We start from the raw sequence: 13950 nt of genomic DNA, 5'->3' as shown, positions 1-13950 counted from the left end.
CATCATTTATTTTATTCGCAGATTATGACTTGGCTTTACACCATTTTTCAGTGGTGAGATTTGATTTAGCTTGGATCCATGCATCCAACTCAGACCTCAGGAAATGTGTCCAATCAGCAGTTTGTGCAGGAAAGGGCCGTCTTGTGATTGGCCATAAAGCAGACAGGAAACAGTGGGGAAGATAGAGGAAGTGAAAAGAGTGGTAATATCAGCGGAACACGATGGCCACTGAATGACTCCAACAACATGCCTGCTCTTTTGCTCTTTTCCAGTAATGAATAATGAAACAAACTCAACGACATGAGATATAGCCTACTTAATACAATACAGTACAGTACGTGCAGTATGATTCCTAGAAAGCAATAAAAGTGCATTGCGATGATGATCTGTGCGTCCCGACTCTTGAGGAAAGAGCAGGGCCAATATTAGACATGTACCACATCCTCTAATTCAGGGCTTCCCAAACTCTCAGCTTCAGACCCAGAAGATACATTGTCTCCCCAGGACCCAAAATACACGAGGAATGAACCCCTCCTGATCTACCGTGCAGATGTAAACTAGCATCTTAAACTAAATATGGTGTATTTACATTGCATTCATAATAATGTCCATGAATATAACATGTCTAAATAAACAAAACATAATAAATAAAGTGAGATGGCTATTTTCACTATTACTTTATTTTTTTCATGGAATTAATTTATTTATTGTACATTTCTGCGGTCCTCACACCGCTGATCCGACCAATGTCTGTATAGTGTGGGGGCTTTGTCAGAGCACCTTCATTGGAAGCAAGGGCAGATACAGTATAAAGATACAAGTGGCAGTGGGAGTTTTAACCCTATAGAACACTAAACACGGGTGATTCTCACCCAGACAATTATATTTTTGTAATTTTCCTAATGTTGCCGATGTCAGAGGTTTGTGGGTGTTTCAGTATACCTTCATGATGGTCAGTGACATCATAGAAGGTCCCTGCCCATAATATCCCTGGTTTTATCTACAGGCAGGTGTTCGGCTTAATTTCTCCCGTGTTTAGTGATAGTGTGATAGAGAAAGATCCCATACACCTACAATGGACTTTGTTATTTTTATTTCTACTGGATCATTCTCTGATTGTACTTACTTTTTGTTTCAGCTGTAAGGAATATGCATCTACAGCAATTCTATTGTCTGACTAATGCCTTTCACCCACACTCGCACACAATTGTGTACTGTACATGCGTGCCATGCTGGCATGCGTGCTTATGTGTGTGCGGTTGTGGTTGCATCATGAGTTCTGTCAGACAGTGGTTGCAGATTCATAAGAAAATCGAACAAAACCATAACCTTCCTCAAAATCTCAGTTTAAGTAAAACAAACTTTATGTCGATTCAGTTGTTCATACTGCTGACGTTTCTTCTACAGCCACCTCAGTGCGTTCAGAATCAGTTTATTGCGGATATAGATCAGTGGGTGAAATTTGTTTTGTGAAAAAAAAGAAACAAAGGGGTCAGAGTAGGAAAATACAAATCTAAGCTAACTGACGATAACATTCTAAGCAGCACACGAGTACAGTACACAGTACACGAGTCTTAAGGTGCAAAAGAGTGGCAACACATTGGTAAGTCCACATTATCGGCAGGTAGTAGGTAGGCTAAGTACATGAGGTTAAATATTAAGTAGGTACACACAGGTATGTACATGAGGTTAAACATAAGAAAGGTCCATATAGCAGCAGCTTGTACTAAATGTGTGTATACCCACTCTTCTAAACCTGTAAAAAAAAAAAAAAGTTGGAAGGTGACATTGAGTGACCTGACCAGTGAGTTCAGAAAACCTGATTGCGCCGGCCAGGCAGAAGGTCTCAATGTGAACCTGACTGAATTTGGGGTTAGGATTAGACATTTAGGGTTAAGGCTATAGATATATGCCTGATGACATATTATGGTTATGGTTAAAAATGACAACATTTAAAATGCCATCCATAAAAGTGTCATTCTAACGACAATAGCACAATTAACTTCTGTCTGTCTGACTGACATTCTTTGCTGTAAAGGATTCCTCAGAACATTGCCAGGAAACGGGGCATCAGTTAGGGGACAGGAAACAGTGGAAGTTCAGAGGTTGTTGGTGTGAAGCTGCTCAGAGGAACACCTGACTCAGCATTCACCATCCTCCCACAGGAAGAAGGTAAGATCAGACTGGAAAGTGCCACTTCAAGCACATTTTCTGTGAGTAGCAGTTTGTCCTCAGTGGTGTAATTAAAGTAACCCAAGACAGGTATAGCCTACATGGTTACATTACTTAAGCAGGTCATTACTTAAGGACCCCTTAAGCTGAGAAACAGATGAAGCAGGGACCCCCACTATATACTGAATAAAATTGTGTTGCAGATCAAATGTTTTCATAGATTTCACTTGTTTGACAGCACTATCATCCCTGTTGTGTAATTTAATGTTTTTAAGGGGCGCTAGCCCCTCCAATGCCTGGCTTTGTGTGCGCCAAATTAATGTTTTCTGAGCACTTTAAAAACACTAATGTGTGTGTGTGTGTGTGTGTGCATGCACCAAGGATTGGGATGTAGGCTGTTCTACCATGGGAGTCCTAGGCTATGCGGTCCAGCCGCGGAAGCGAAAATAAGGTAAAGATTATATTTTTAAGCTGGATTAATGCTCTTTAATCAAATCTCGTGTTCTTGTGATTTTCTCGAGATATCTCGAGAATGGCATTCAGATGGTCGACATCGACAGTTCAGGATGGTGCTGTAATGGTGTGGGGGGGCTATTTTCTTCTCAACTGCCTCTAGTTCAAAATATGAACGCAATGGATTATTTAGCGATATTATGGAAACGAGAGCAAGGTAAAAAATAAAAAATATCTCTGTTTTTTCCCGGAACAGAAGGGGGGTGGGGGGGGGCTTATAGAGTAAAAGCGGCCATGTCTTCCCGGCCCCCCAAGCTTCTATTTTGAAGCAATCCCGGCGCTGATTGTGTTAACAGACCGTTGGACCAGAGGTGTCCCCAAAAATACAAAACTAAAATGACTGTTACAGTATGACTTTTTATTGTCAAGTAAGAAGCATAATAAAACAAATAAAATAGTAGTGCATGTTGAAAATTCCCACAGTATTCATTATTATTTTCTTAAGAGTTCGAGCAGGGTCAGCAGTGTTCCATTGAGTCTAGAGATGTTGAGGTCAATGACTCTCAAGCACGATGAATACTTCGTCGAACGGCGTTGTCGCGTGCCATAAATATCCAACCTATACGCTCACACCTCGTCCCGTCCACGACATGGAGTCTAAGCTCACACTGCATCATATCCACGACATGGAGTCTAAGCTCACACTGCGTCACATCCACGACATGGAGTCTAAGCTCACACTGCGTCACATCCACGACATGGAGTCTAAGCTCACACTGCGTCACATCCATGACATGGAGTCTAAGCTCACACTGCATCATATCCACGACATGGAGTCTAAGCTCACACCGCGTCACATCCACGACATGGAGTCTAAGCTCACACCGCGTCACATCCATGACATGGAGTCTAAGCTCAGACCGCATCACATCCATGACATGGAGTCTAAGCTCACACCGCGTCACATCCATGACATGGAGTCTAAGCTCACACCGCGTCACATCCATGACATGGAGTCTAAGCTCACACCGTGTCACATCCACGACATGGAGTCTAAGCTCACACCGCATCACATCCATGACATGGAGTCTAAGCTCACACCGCGTCACATCCACGACATGGAGTCTAAGCTCACACCGCGTCACATCCATGACATGGAGTCTAAGCTCACACCGTGTCACATCCGTCAGGTGGACTGTGCTTATAGATTGGCTATTTACGGCAGCAACATTGACGTATGATGGAGCATACATTGGGCATTGGCTGAACACGGAACACGCAGGCAGACGTACAGTTCAGTATAGACAGCAGCTTATTACAGTAAGGCTTCATATATAATATATGCATCACACCAGAATGCCACTTCAAAACAACACATCTACAAGGCAACGTGTTTGTTTGTAGATCTGTTGCGTTTGGTTAAGGCGACACCATCGTAGTACAGACAATAGGATAGGCTTGAGGGTGGAGGTCCGGTAAGTGATACCAGTTTTATCCAATTAGGAGAGGGAGAACGTACACATGATAAACGAGTGAAAATGGTGATGAAACTAAACAAAAACAAAGTGCAGGCTAAAATGGAATCTCATTTGTTGAGTTCTTGTTTCCTGATTGGATGAAATTGGTATGCTTGAAAATATATTTCCTGTTTAAAGAGCTGGAGAGACCCATTACTGTACAAACACTCCATAGCAACAATTACTGTCACAATATAGAGCTGTAACTGTAGTAGTTAAAGCTTAAAAACATCTTTTTAACAAGTAGTTAAAAAAGAAAAGTTTTGTTTTTTTACAAAAACCTTTCACTTATACTTGCTTTAATTACTCCCTTTAAAGACCGGTTGAGGCAGCTAGCATCTTCAAATGCTGTTTAGTGGATTCATTTACAACATCGTTACACTCGGATAATGTCTCTTTTTTGTGCGCACAGTATTCTTGAAATGGGGACATAAAAATGCGAGGAACAGCTAAATGTGCCACCTAATATGCATGACAGTAACGGTAGCATCAGTTTCTATATGGTAAAACGCCTCACATTCTAGCAAAAACAAGTCATCCTGCCTTTATGTTGTCGTTTAGTCTAGGCTATAACATTATAGACATTCTTTTCCATTGCTCATTTTATATTGAAATAAATAACACATTTTTACTTTTGCAGTGTAAAAAAACAAACAACAAAACAAAATACATATTTTGGTTTGTAATGAGACCTTTCCTCAACAGCGTTAACAATTGGGTAAAACATGTTTAAAGTAGAACATTTAGTTTACTCATTTCTAACCATAAAGTAATACACAGTGGTGGACAAATCCTCTACCCCAGTACTTAAGACCTGCTTTTAAATGACCTAAAGCAACAAACACTATGGAAGAGGTTCGGGTTGTGCACTTTGTCATGATGTAACAACCAGGACTGGGACTCTAATTTAATTACAGAAATTAACAGCCAGAGAACAGCCAAACTAACACACACGCAGGTATTTGGTATTGAGTCCTTTGCACGGTTATTGGGCCATTTAACATATTAGGGCTTGATATAAAATGGAGCCTGCATACAACCAATACCCCATGTCCTATCATTTGACTTGGGTATGTATGCATACATGTATGTATGTATGTATGTATGTATGTGTATGTATGTATATGTATATGTATATATCCAATGTATATGTAGTATATATCCAAAGTGCACAAAACCCTGTTGAAGGGTTTTGGGTCTGCGCCCCAAAAAGGGACTTTCAGCTTTGTTTGAGTTATTTTATGTGATAAAAGGGTGACTATTTCTAATTATCTGCAAAACAGAGCGTCATATCTCGCCAATAAGGCACGGTAAGAACACAAACCAAACCTCTACCAAAGAGTCCAATTGCTTTAAGTACAGTACTGAAGTAAATGTACTTGGTTACTAGTGTCCATCAATGGTAATACGCAAACTAGTACAGTAGAGCAGGACACTTAAAAGCTTTTAAACAGAGTGTTGTGGCACATAAAACATGGCAGTGCTTTGTTACACATAAAGGCAAAGAGAAAATAAAACAAAACAATTAAATGCTTATCCTCAAATTAAAGGAATCGTTTTTTTAAGTACTTTTTTCTACCAATTACTCACCCCACAAAGCCTTGAATGTTGAATTAATTAAGATTTGTTTCGGTTGCATCCTTTTTTTTATATTTTGGGCCTTCTGTATTGAATGATTTATAGATGGAGAGTGACATGCAGCAACGGTCATCGGGATGGATACCGGAGAACTCGCCAGTTTACCAAGTCGCCACGGCGAACGTTCTTCATCAATGTTTTCATCGTTTTGCTAACATGCTGTCTTCATCAGTGTAGTATGTCAAACTCACAGATGTTATAGTTCATTTCCAAAATGATCACATTATTTTGTGCAATTAAATGGTCAGCTAGATGATGATAAAAAGGTGAGTATGTGAATACCAATGATAAGTAGGCCTACCATTTCAGGAATTGTCTACTAATGAATTACATCGCTTTTTTGGTACTTTGGTGTTTAAACTTTTAGCATTCCTACTTTCTCTAGTGTTAACTCTAAACAACTATCCTCTCTCTCTCTCTCTCTCTCTCTCTCTCTCTCTCTCTCTCTCTCTCTGTCTCTCTCTCTCTCAATTCAATGCAATTTAAATGAGGGTGAAGTAAAACTAAAATGCACAATGTGAATCCAGACGGGAGCTCTGGAACACAGCTAGCTAACCGGCTAACGTAAGTAGCATTGTGGGTCGCTCGATCGAATGCACTATAAAAGCGCAATTGACAATGGTCTTTGGCAATGGCGTTAAGCGTCAGTATCAAAAGTAGGCTTCAATTGACAAAGGACTTCGGCAATGGCGGTATAAGTGTTAACACAACTGCAGTAGGAGACCAAGGCAAACTATATATAATAATAATAATAATACACAACTCAGGAATGCAACAAAAACAAAACAATCTCCATGAATACAAGGCTAAGTAAGTAATGCTGGGGTAAGTAACAATTCCTTTAAGGTAAAATGCTGACAAGACACAGCATTGTCTGAGTTGAGGAACCAGTTAAAAGACTTTCACCTGGCATCCCGGTTTGGTTTTTTTTAAGGCGAAACATAAAAATAATAAAAAATAAAATTACAGATATGTACTCTCCTATATGCTTGCTATTCTTTGAAATACAATAGTCGTGTGAAGTACACAGTCGTGTGTCTAAAGTAAAAAATAAAAGAAATGTAATGGTTAATATAATGCCCCAAAAATCCAGAGTGACTTAGCTGGTGAAGCAGAGGTCCTCTTCGACTGCTTTCTCACGCATCTCATGCAGAACGGGCGTGAGGATGGCTTTCAACGTGTCGTATAAATCCTGGTTCTTCTCTGGCGCAATCTAGAGAGGAAACCGCAAAACAATGAACACATTACACTAGTGGTTTTCAACCCTTTTCACATCAAGGCCCATTATTTATTCAGCATTTGAGCCACGGACCACCATTTGATGAGATTTAGACCCAAAACTAAGGAATATGTTGTTATCGTTGATGCACAATCAAGCAATTAGATGGGTAAAGCAGAAACCTGCATTGCCCCCGTGGCATGAAATAGGTCTTATTATTGGGGTCGAAGGCACTCCGAGCCACGTTGGGCCTCTTAGCCATTTGCCAAGGTGTTATATGTTCATTCTATTCAGAATCCCTGAATAGATGGAGTTCCTCTGCTGGACACTTATTTTCAGTAGCAAAGCAGTAGCTTTTGTTACCAAGGCTAATCAGTGAATAAAACCTGCAGGGAAAACATGCATTTTCAGAAAACCTTCAGGAAAAGATCAGGAAAGCGTGAAGGGTTGACTGTAGATGTGGTGAAATGGAAACGCTCACCTTGGTAAACACCTTGATAGTTTGGTTGAGGAAAGAGTTCTCCACAGCGGGTGGGATGGTCTGCAGACGCGCTGCACAGTCCAGGATACACAGTAAGGTCGTCCGCTGTCCCTGTAAACACAACAACAAATCACTGACATCATCCGTCTTGGAAAATGTCACACATAAAACCATAACCCAAAATCCAATGTTCAAAAGAACACAAGGATTTTAGACCCATACTCATAGACATCACTTCATGTCATGTGATTATGAAATCACTTGAAAGAATACTTTTTCAACATCTCATTCGGATAACAACTAAAAGAAGACACATTCGATCCCCATAATAAGGGCTGTAGTACAGAGGATGCGGTTGTCACACTGGTCCATGCAATTACTAAATATCAGTCTAATGACAATCACGCAAGACTTCAGCTTCAGCTTTCAAGTCTGATATTCTGGTGTTAAAGATGGTAAAGTGCACCAACACAGATGAAATGGGGGTGGTTGAGTCCTCATTAATAAAAAAAAAGGAGGGGAAAAAAGAGACAATTTTCAGTGCACCACCACAGATACACAGTTCCCCTAATACTATAGAGGGTATGCGCATGCATGAAGTGAATGGCAGATCGAGTGGCAAATTGAGTGACAAAGTGAATTTAATGTTGATTAAAGTAATTTAATGCAATCAAATATGACTTTTCTGCTTGGATGTCTGGGCTGTCAAGGCCAGAAAGTAGTTTTTTGCCACTCAGTAGGCATTTCCGCAGAACTTCCTGGTATGATGAGGATACCCTCTATTCACACGGTGAACAGATGAATCAGGTAAGGTCATATACATACAGAACTAGGAGTAGTAATAGAACATCTGCTGTCACGGAGTGATCACATTGAATCCGTGGGTAGGGGAAAAAAGCAAAGAACTTTCTTAGCAGTCTTAAGATCTTTTGGTGCAAGCAGACAGATTCTTCTTTTCTTTTTTAACTTAGGTGATTATGAGTGTTCTTTAGTAGTACTGTAGTACCACATCAGACGTCTTTGCCTAAAAGTGACAACTGTTGCAACAACTGAACTGATTTTTGGCCAATCACTTCAGAAACTATGCAGTTTCACATGATAACAGGTTGGCAAGGAATATGCAGAAGGAGATGCAGAGTTCCAAAGTTCAATTAGGTCAGACTAAAGAAGTCCTTTGTTCATTCGATTTCGAGCTTAAATTTAAGCTCAAACCGCACCAATGCAGTCGCAACTAGTTGCAACAAAACAGATTTAAGGTCAAGGAGTCGCACCAATGCGTCACACCAATGCGACTCCTTGCAACTGCTATTGGGGATAATATAATGGTTGCTGATAAGTTGTTGCATGGCAAATCCTTGGTGCGGTTTGGGCTTTAGAATCTGACCAGAGGTACGCAGAACATCATTGCTCTCGTCTTCATGTTTTATGTAATGTATTTGTTTGTTTGTGTTATGTCAAATGAGTGTATTATGTGTTGCAAACAAGACTGCTGTGTCGCAAGAAACATGTCAGTGAAAGCTGACAAAGTAGTAGCCTATGGTATCGTATTGCATCATGAAATACAATTTGTGCTGCACGTTGAAGCTTTCACATAAACAGACAATATGGCAGCTAGTGAGCATTTCCATCTGGATGCAATGCTGGCACACAGTACAACCCTGACTGTAAACCAAAACAAACACTGTAAGACAGCTATACCGTTTCCAGGGAGTCCAAAGCATGCTGGGGGTTGTAGTTCCTCTCTGTGAGGGCTTGGATGTCCTCGGTGCTGATCAGCGGGTCCCTGAGCTGTTCTAGCCAAGACCACATGAGACCAGATAGTACCAGAGCATCTCTCTCCATGGCCAGCCTTTCCCACGCTCCCTCCCTGGAGTTCAGTTCTGTCTGTGGACACACAAACAACCTGGAGTTCAGTTCTGTCTGTGGACACACAAACAACCTGGAGTTCAGTTCTGTCTGTGGACACAAACAACACATGAGACCTGATGGAAGAACCAGAGCATCTCTGTCCATGGCCAGCATGTTAGCCTGGAATACAAACGATAGCTCTTTCAGCGTTTGTTGTTGTTTTTTCACTTTGTTTCTCAGTCTTGCAGTCTATGTGAAAGGGCCAGTTTAAATGGTATTAAATGGACGGTTTCTGACACCTGGGAGCCGACGATTCTGATTGGTCTGTTGGCGGTACAGGGCCCACTTCCTTCCTACTGTGAGTCGTTGAGCACTACCCAAAGAGCAATTATGTGCCTACGTACACAACGGGCAAGGTTCAGAAATCAGATGGAAGATTGCCAGACTGAGAAGCAAAGTGAAAATCGCTGGCAGGGTCTGAATTATTTATTCACTCTGGCAGTAAATTAGTTTAAAATCATGAATAAAATAAACAAGATTTTCAAATGCACGTCTGAATGCTTTCGATATTTCCGTGTGGGTCCTGATTCTGAAAAGGTTGGGAACCATAAGTGATTGAAGAATCTAGTTCCAAGCCAAACGTTGAATGCATGGTTCAAAGAGAGGTGGTCCTACCTGCCACATGGTCACCTTGTAGCTCAGGTCCTGGTCTCTCAGGTCCATGGCCAGTGCTCTTGCTACCAGCAGACGCCTGGCGTCCGCCGTGAGCTCCGACTGCAGCGTGATGAAGGGAACGCTGAGCGCTCTCTCCGTGCATTCGCCTCTCTCCCCAGGCACCGCTCTCTCTGTGCATTCGCCTCTCTCCCCAGGTACCGCTCTCTCTGTGCATTCGCCTCTCTCCCCAGGCACCGCTCTCTCTGTGCATTCGCCTCTCTCCCCAGGCACCTCTCTCTCCGTGCATTCGCCTCTCTCCCCAGGCACCGCTCTCTCCGTGCATTCGCCTCTCTCCCCAGGCACCTCTCTCTCCGTGCATTCGCCTCTCTCCCCAGGCACCGCTCTCTCTGTGCATTCGCCTCTCTCCCCAGGCACCGCTCTCTCTGTGCATTCACCTCTCTCCCCAGGCACCGCTCTCTCCGTGCATTCGCCTCTCTCCCCAGGCACCGCTCTCTCCGTGCATTCGCCTCTCTCCCCAGGCACCGCTCTCTCTGTGCATTCGCCTCTCTCCCCGGGCACCGCTCTCTCTGTGCATTCGCCTCTCTTCCCGGGCACCGCTCTCTCTGTGCATTCGCCTCTCTCCCCAGGCACCGCTCTCTCTGTGCATTCGCCTCTCTCCCCGGGCACCGCTCTCTCTGTGCATTCGCCTCTCTCCCCAGGCACCGCTCTCTCTGTGCATTCGCCTCTCTCCCCAGGCACCGCTCTCTCTGTGCATTCGCCTCTCTCCCCAGGCACCGCTCTCTCCGTGCATTCGCCTCTCTCCCCAGGCACCGCTCTCTCTGTGCGTTCGCCTCTCTCCCCAGGCACCGCTCTCTCTGTGCATTCGCCTCTCTCCCCGGGCACCGCTCTCTCTGTGCGTTCGCCTCTCTCCCCAGGCACCGCTCTCTCTGTGCGTTCGCCTCTCTCCCCGGGCACCGCTCTCTCTGTGCGTTCGCCTCTCTCCCCAGGTACACAGCTGCTCTTCAATCTTTCTCTCTGCTCCAAGAGAGCCGGGGGCTCATTTAGCTAGTCGGGAAGAAGTACCCATTTTATTTTATTTTAATTGTGTAACAGTAACAATACCACAATGTACAAATACTAGTAAAAAGCCTGTATTCTAAATAATTCTTGATTAAAAGTACAGTAGCATCAAAATACACTTACAGTACCAATATAAATGTAGTAAAATTGTTGCATATGAGTTAGTTTTTTTAAATAGCTATATATCTAGAGCCAATCTATAAGCTCGCTGTGCATCGTGTGAGTGCCTCTGAAATATGCATTGGAGTAGAAGCATAAAGTATAAAAAAATGGTAATCGTCATATGAGAAATCTTAAATAAAATATACCTTCCTACACTGCCAATGGTATCCAGTGTTTGGATTGGCGTCTGTATTCTGCAAGTCTGTAGGGATGGCTGACGTGGAGATTGAACTGCTGCTATAAATGAGCTCCTGGCGTGCGGTGTGGTCATCGTTCTGAGGGGGCAGCTCCTGGCATGCGGTGTGGACATCGTCCTGAGATGTCGTAGATGTCCTGTAGATGTCGCCTGTAAGGCTGTTTACAGACCAGTAACCTTTGTTGAGCTGGTTGACTGGGAGCTGTTCGAGCTGGTCCCAACCTCCTCGGCCCAGCTTGTACAGGGCCGAATCACTGTGGCTGAGGATCCGCTTGCCTGGAACGTAGGCGTGCAACAGTTGGTTCAAACTTCTCCATTTAATTGATTATGAGAAATAATTGATAGTCGGTAATTTAATAAAAATAGACTGATAATTGATCCCTATTTGGGCATGTCATTATAGAAGAAAAAGTGAAAACATGAATGAGTAATACAAAATAATTGATAGATAGTTGCAGCCCTACCTGAAAGAGGACATGTCAGGGGGCTTTCTACATGCTGGATTCTCCAGAGTGGGTCCAGCTCGTTGTCTCCACCTAGAGGCTGGTTGTGTAACGGCAGCAGTTTGAAAGGAGCGGACGGGCAGTGCGGCGGCACCGGGATGCCTTTAACCCTCATCTCCTTCCCCAGCTGCTGCAGTGCCTGCTGGGATACGGTCTTCTCCACCTCGGCCGTGAGGTCTGGAATCTCCAGCACCTAGATAGACAGACAGATAGATACATACATATAGACAGGGGTGCACATAACTGGTGCACAAGTGCACATGCATGGTCAAAATATGTGTTGCGCGGCAGATCAACGACATGAAGGGCTCTTGCGTACTGCTGCCAGTACCAACATTAAGGTCTGGTGTTACAGTATGTACTTCAAATGTCGTCCTGTTAAGTAGATTTAGAACTAGAACTACTGTCGAGTGTGGACTAGTCATTAGTACGTCATCAAGTGGCTTTTATATTGAAGAGGAAGTCTGTTTCGTTTGTAACCATTAACCAAGTTGCCATGACAAGTTGTTATTGTGCCGTTCAAAGCAAGAACATTAATGTGGATTAAACTCAAGATTTTAGCCATATATTTCCGATATGAAAACCATGCATCTGTGACTTAAACAATGTACACACTTTGGAAGTACGTTAAACATGGAACCTCTGCACCATTAGGTGAGTAGTGAATTAGATCTGTCTCATGCTGGCTAAAGTGATGTTGTGGTAGAGTAGAGACGCCCGCCTGCAGTGAGTACCAAGCAACATCTCCAGGTGCTCCCCTGAGGAACTAGCCCAACAAAGCTATGTGCACCCCTGGATATAGACATGGATCACAGCGGGGACAAAGCTATGTGCACCCCTGGATATAGACATGGATCACACCGGGACAAAGCTATGTGCACCCCTGGATATAGACATGGATCACACCGGGACAAAGCTATGTGCACCCCTGGATATAGACATGGATCACAGCGGGGACAAAGCTATGTGCACCCCTGGATATAGACATGGATCACAGCGGGGACAAAGCTATGTGCACCCCTGGATATAGACATGGATCACACCGGGACAAAGCTATGTGCACCCCTGGATATAGACATGGATCACACCGGGACAAAGCTATGTGCACCCCTGGATATAGACATGGATCACAGCGGGGACAAAGCTATGTGCACCCCTGGATATAGACATGGATCACAGCGGGGACAAAGCTATGTGCACCCCTGGATATAGACATGGATCACACCGGGACAAAGCTATGTGCACCCCTGGATATAGACATGGATCACAGCGGGGACAAAGCTATGTGCACCCCTGGATATAGACATGGATCACAGCGGGGACAAAGCTATGTGCACCCCTGGATATAGACATGGATCACAGCGGGGACAAAGCTATGTGCACCCCTGGATATAGACATGGATCACACCGGGACAAAGCTATGTGCACCCCTGGATATAGACATGGATCACAGCGGGGACAAAGCTATGTGCACCCCTGGATATAGACATGGATCACAGCGGGGACAAAGCTATGTGCACCCCTGGATATAGACATGGATCACAGCGGGGACAAAGCTATGTGCACCCCTGGATATAGACATGGATCACAGCGGGGACAAAGCTATGTGCACCCCTGGATATAGACATGGATCACAGCGGGGACAAAGCTATGTGCACCCCTGGATATAGACATGGATCACACCGGGACAAAGCTATGTGCACCCCTGGATATAGACATGGATCACAGCGGGGACAAAGCTATGTGCACCCCTGGATATAGACATGGATCACAGCGGGGACAAAGCTATGTGCACCCCTGGATATAGACATGGATCACAGCGGGGACAAAGCTATGTGCACCCCTGGATATAGACATGGATCACACCGGGACAAAGCTATGTGCACCCCTGGATATAGACATGGATCACAGCGGGGACAAAGCTATGTGCACCCCTGGATATAGACATGGATCACAGCGGGGACAAAGCTATGTGCACCCCTGGATATAGACATGGATCACAGCGGGGACAAAGCTATGTGCACCCC

At 43.8% G+C, this 13950-nt stretch overlaps 2 protein-coding genes across 3 annotated transcripts in view; one reads left to right on the top strand and one right to left on the bottom strand.

Annotated features, from left to right (window-relative positions):
* Positions 1–3022: 3022 nt before the first annotated feature.
* Positions 3023–13950, bottom strand: part of ptpdc1a (protein tyrosine phosphatase domain containing 1a) — a 29333-nt gene continuing 18405 nt past the window's right edge. The window contains exons 8-15 of one of the 2 annotated variants that reach the window (XR_014569677.1): positions 11885–12116; positions 11371–11696; positions 10994–11047; positions 10004–10273; positions 9179–9364; positions 7481–7591; positions 3475–6993; positions 3023–3258 (exon numbers count right to left, since the gene is read on the bottom strand). Coding sequence is in view for 1 of the 2 variants with exons in the window: in XM_083771966.1 (XP_083628092.1) it covers positions 6880–6993; positions 7481–7591; positions 9179–9364; positions 10004–10273; positions 10994–11047; positions 11371–11696; positions 11885–12116 (1293 nt within the window). In the remaining variant the exon portion in view is untranslated. Of the gene's footprint in view, positions 6994–7480; positions 7592–9178; positions 9365–10003; positions 10274–10993; positions 11048–11370; positions 11697–11884; positions 12117–13950 lie in introns of both variants that reach the window. The other variant, XM_083771966.1, reaches the window with a different exon arrangement.
* On the top strand, positions 3198–3785 carry LOC310863538 (uncharacterized protein; the record flags this gene model as incomplete). The annotated part of the gene is made up of 2 exons (XM_083771967.1): positions 3198–3680; positions 3722–3785. 2 exons carry the CDS (start codon positions 3198–3200, stop codon positions 3752–3754), a joined length of 516 nt encoding a protein of 171 aa, XP_083628093.1. The 3' UTR covers positions 3755–3785.

Source organism: Protomyctophum parallelum (assembly GCF_964188405.1).
Source record: "Protomyctophum parallelum genome assembly, chromosome: 8".
Taxonomy (NCBI): domain Eukaryota; kingdom Metazoa; phylum Chordata; class Actinopteri; order Myctophiformes; family Myctophidae; genus Protomyctophum; species Protomyctophum parallelum.
Note: the sequence above shows the minus strand (reverse complement) of the source record. Positions and strands in the feature narration are given on the sequence as shown.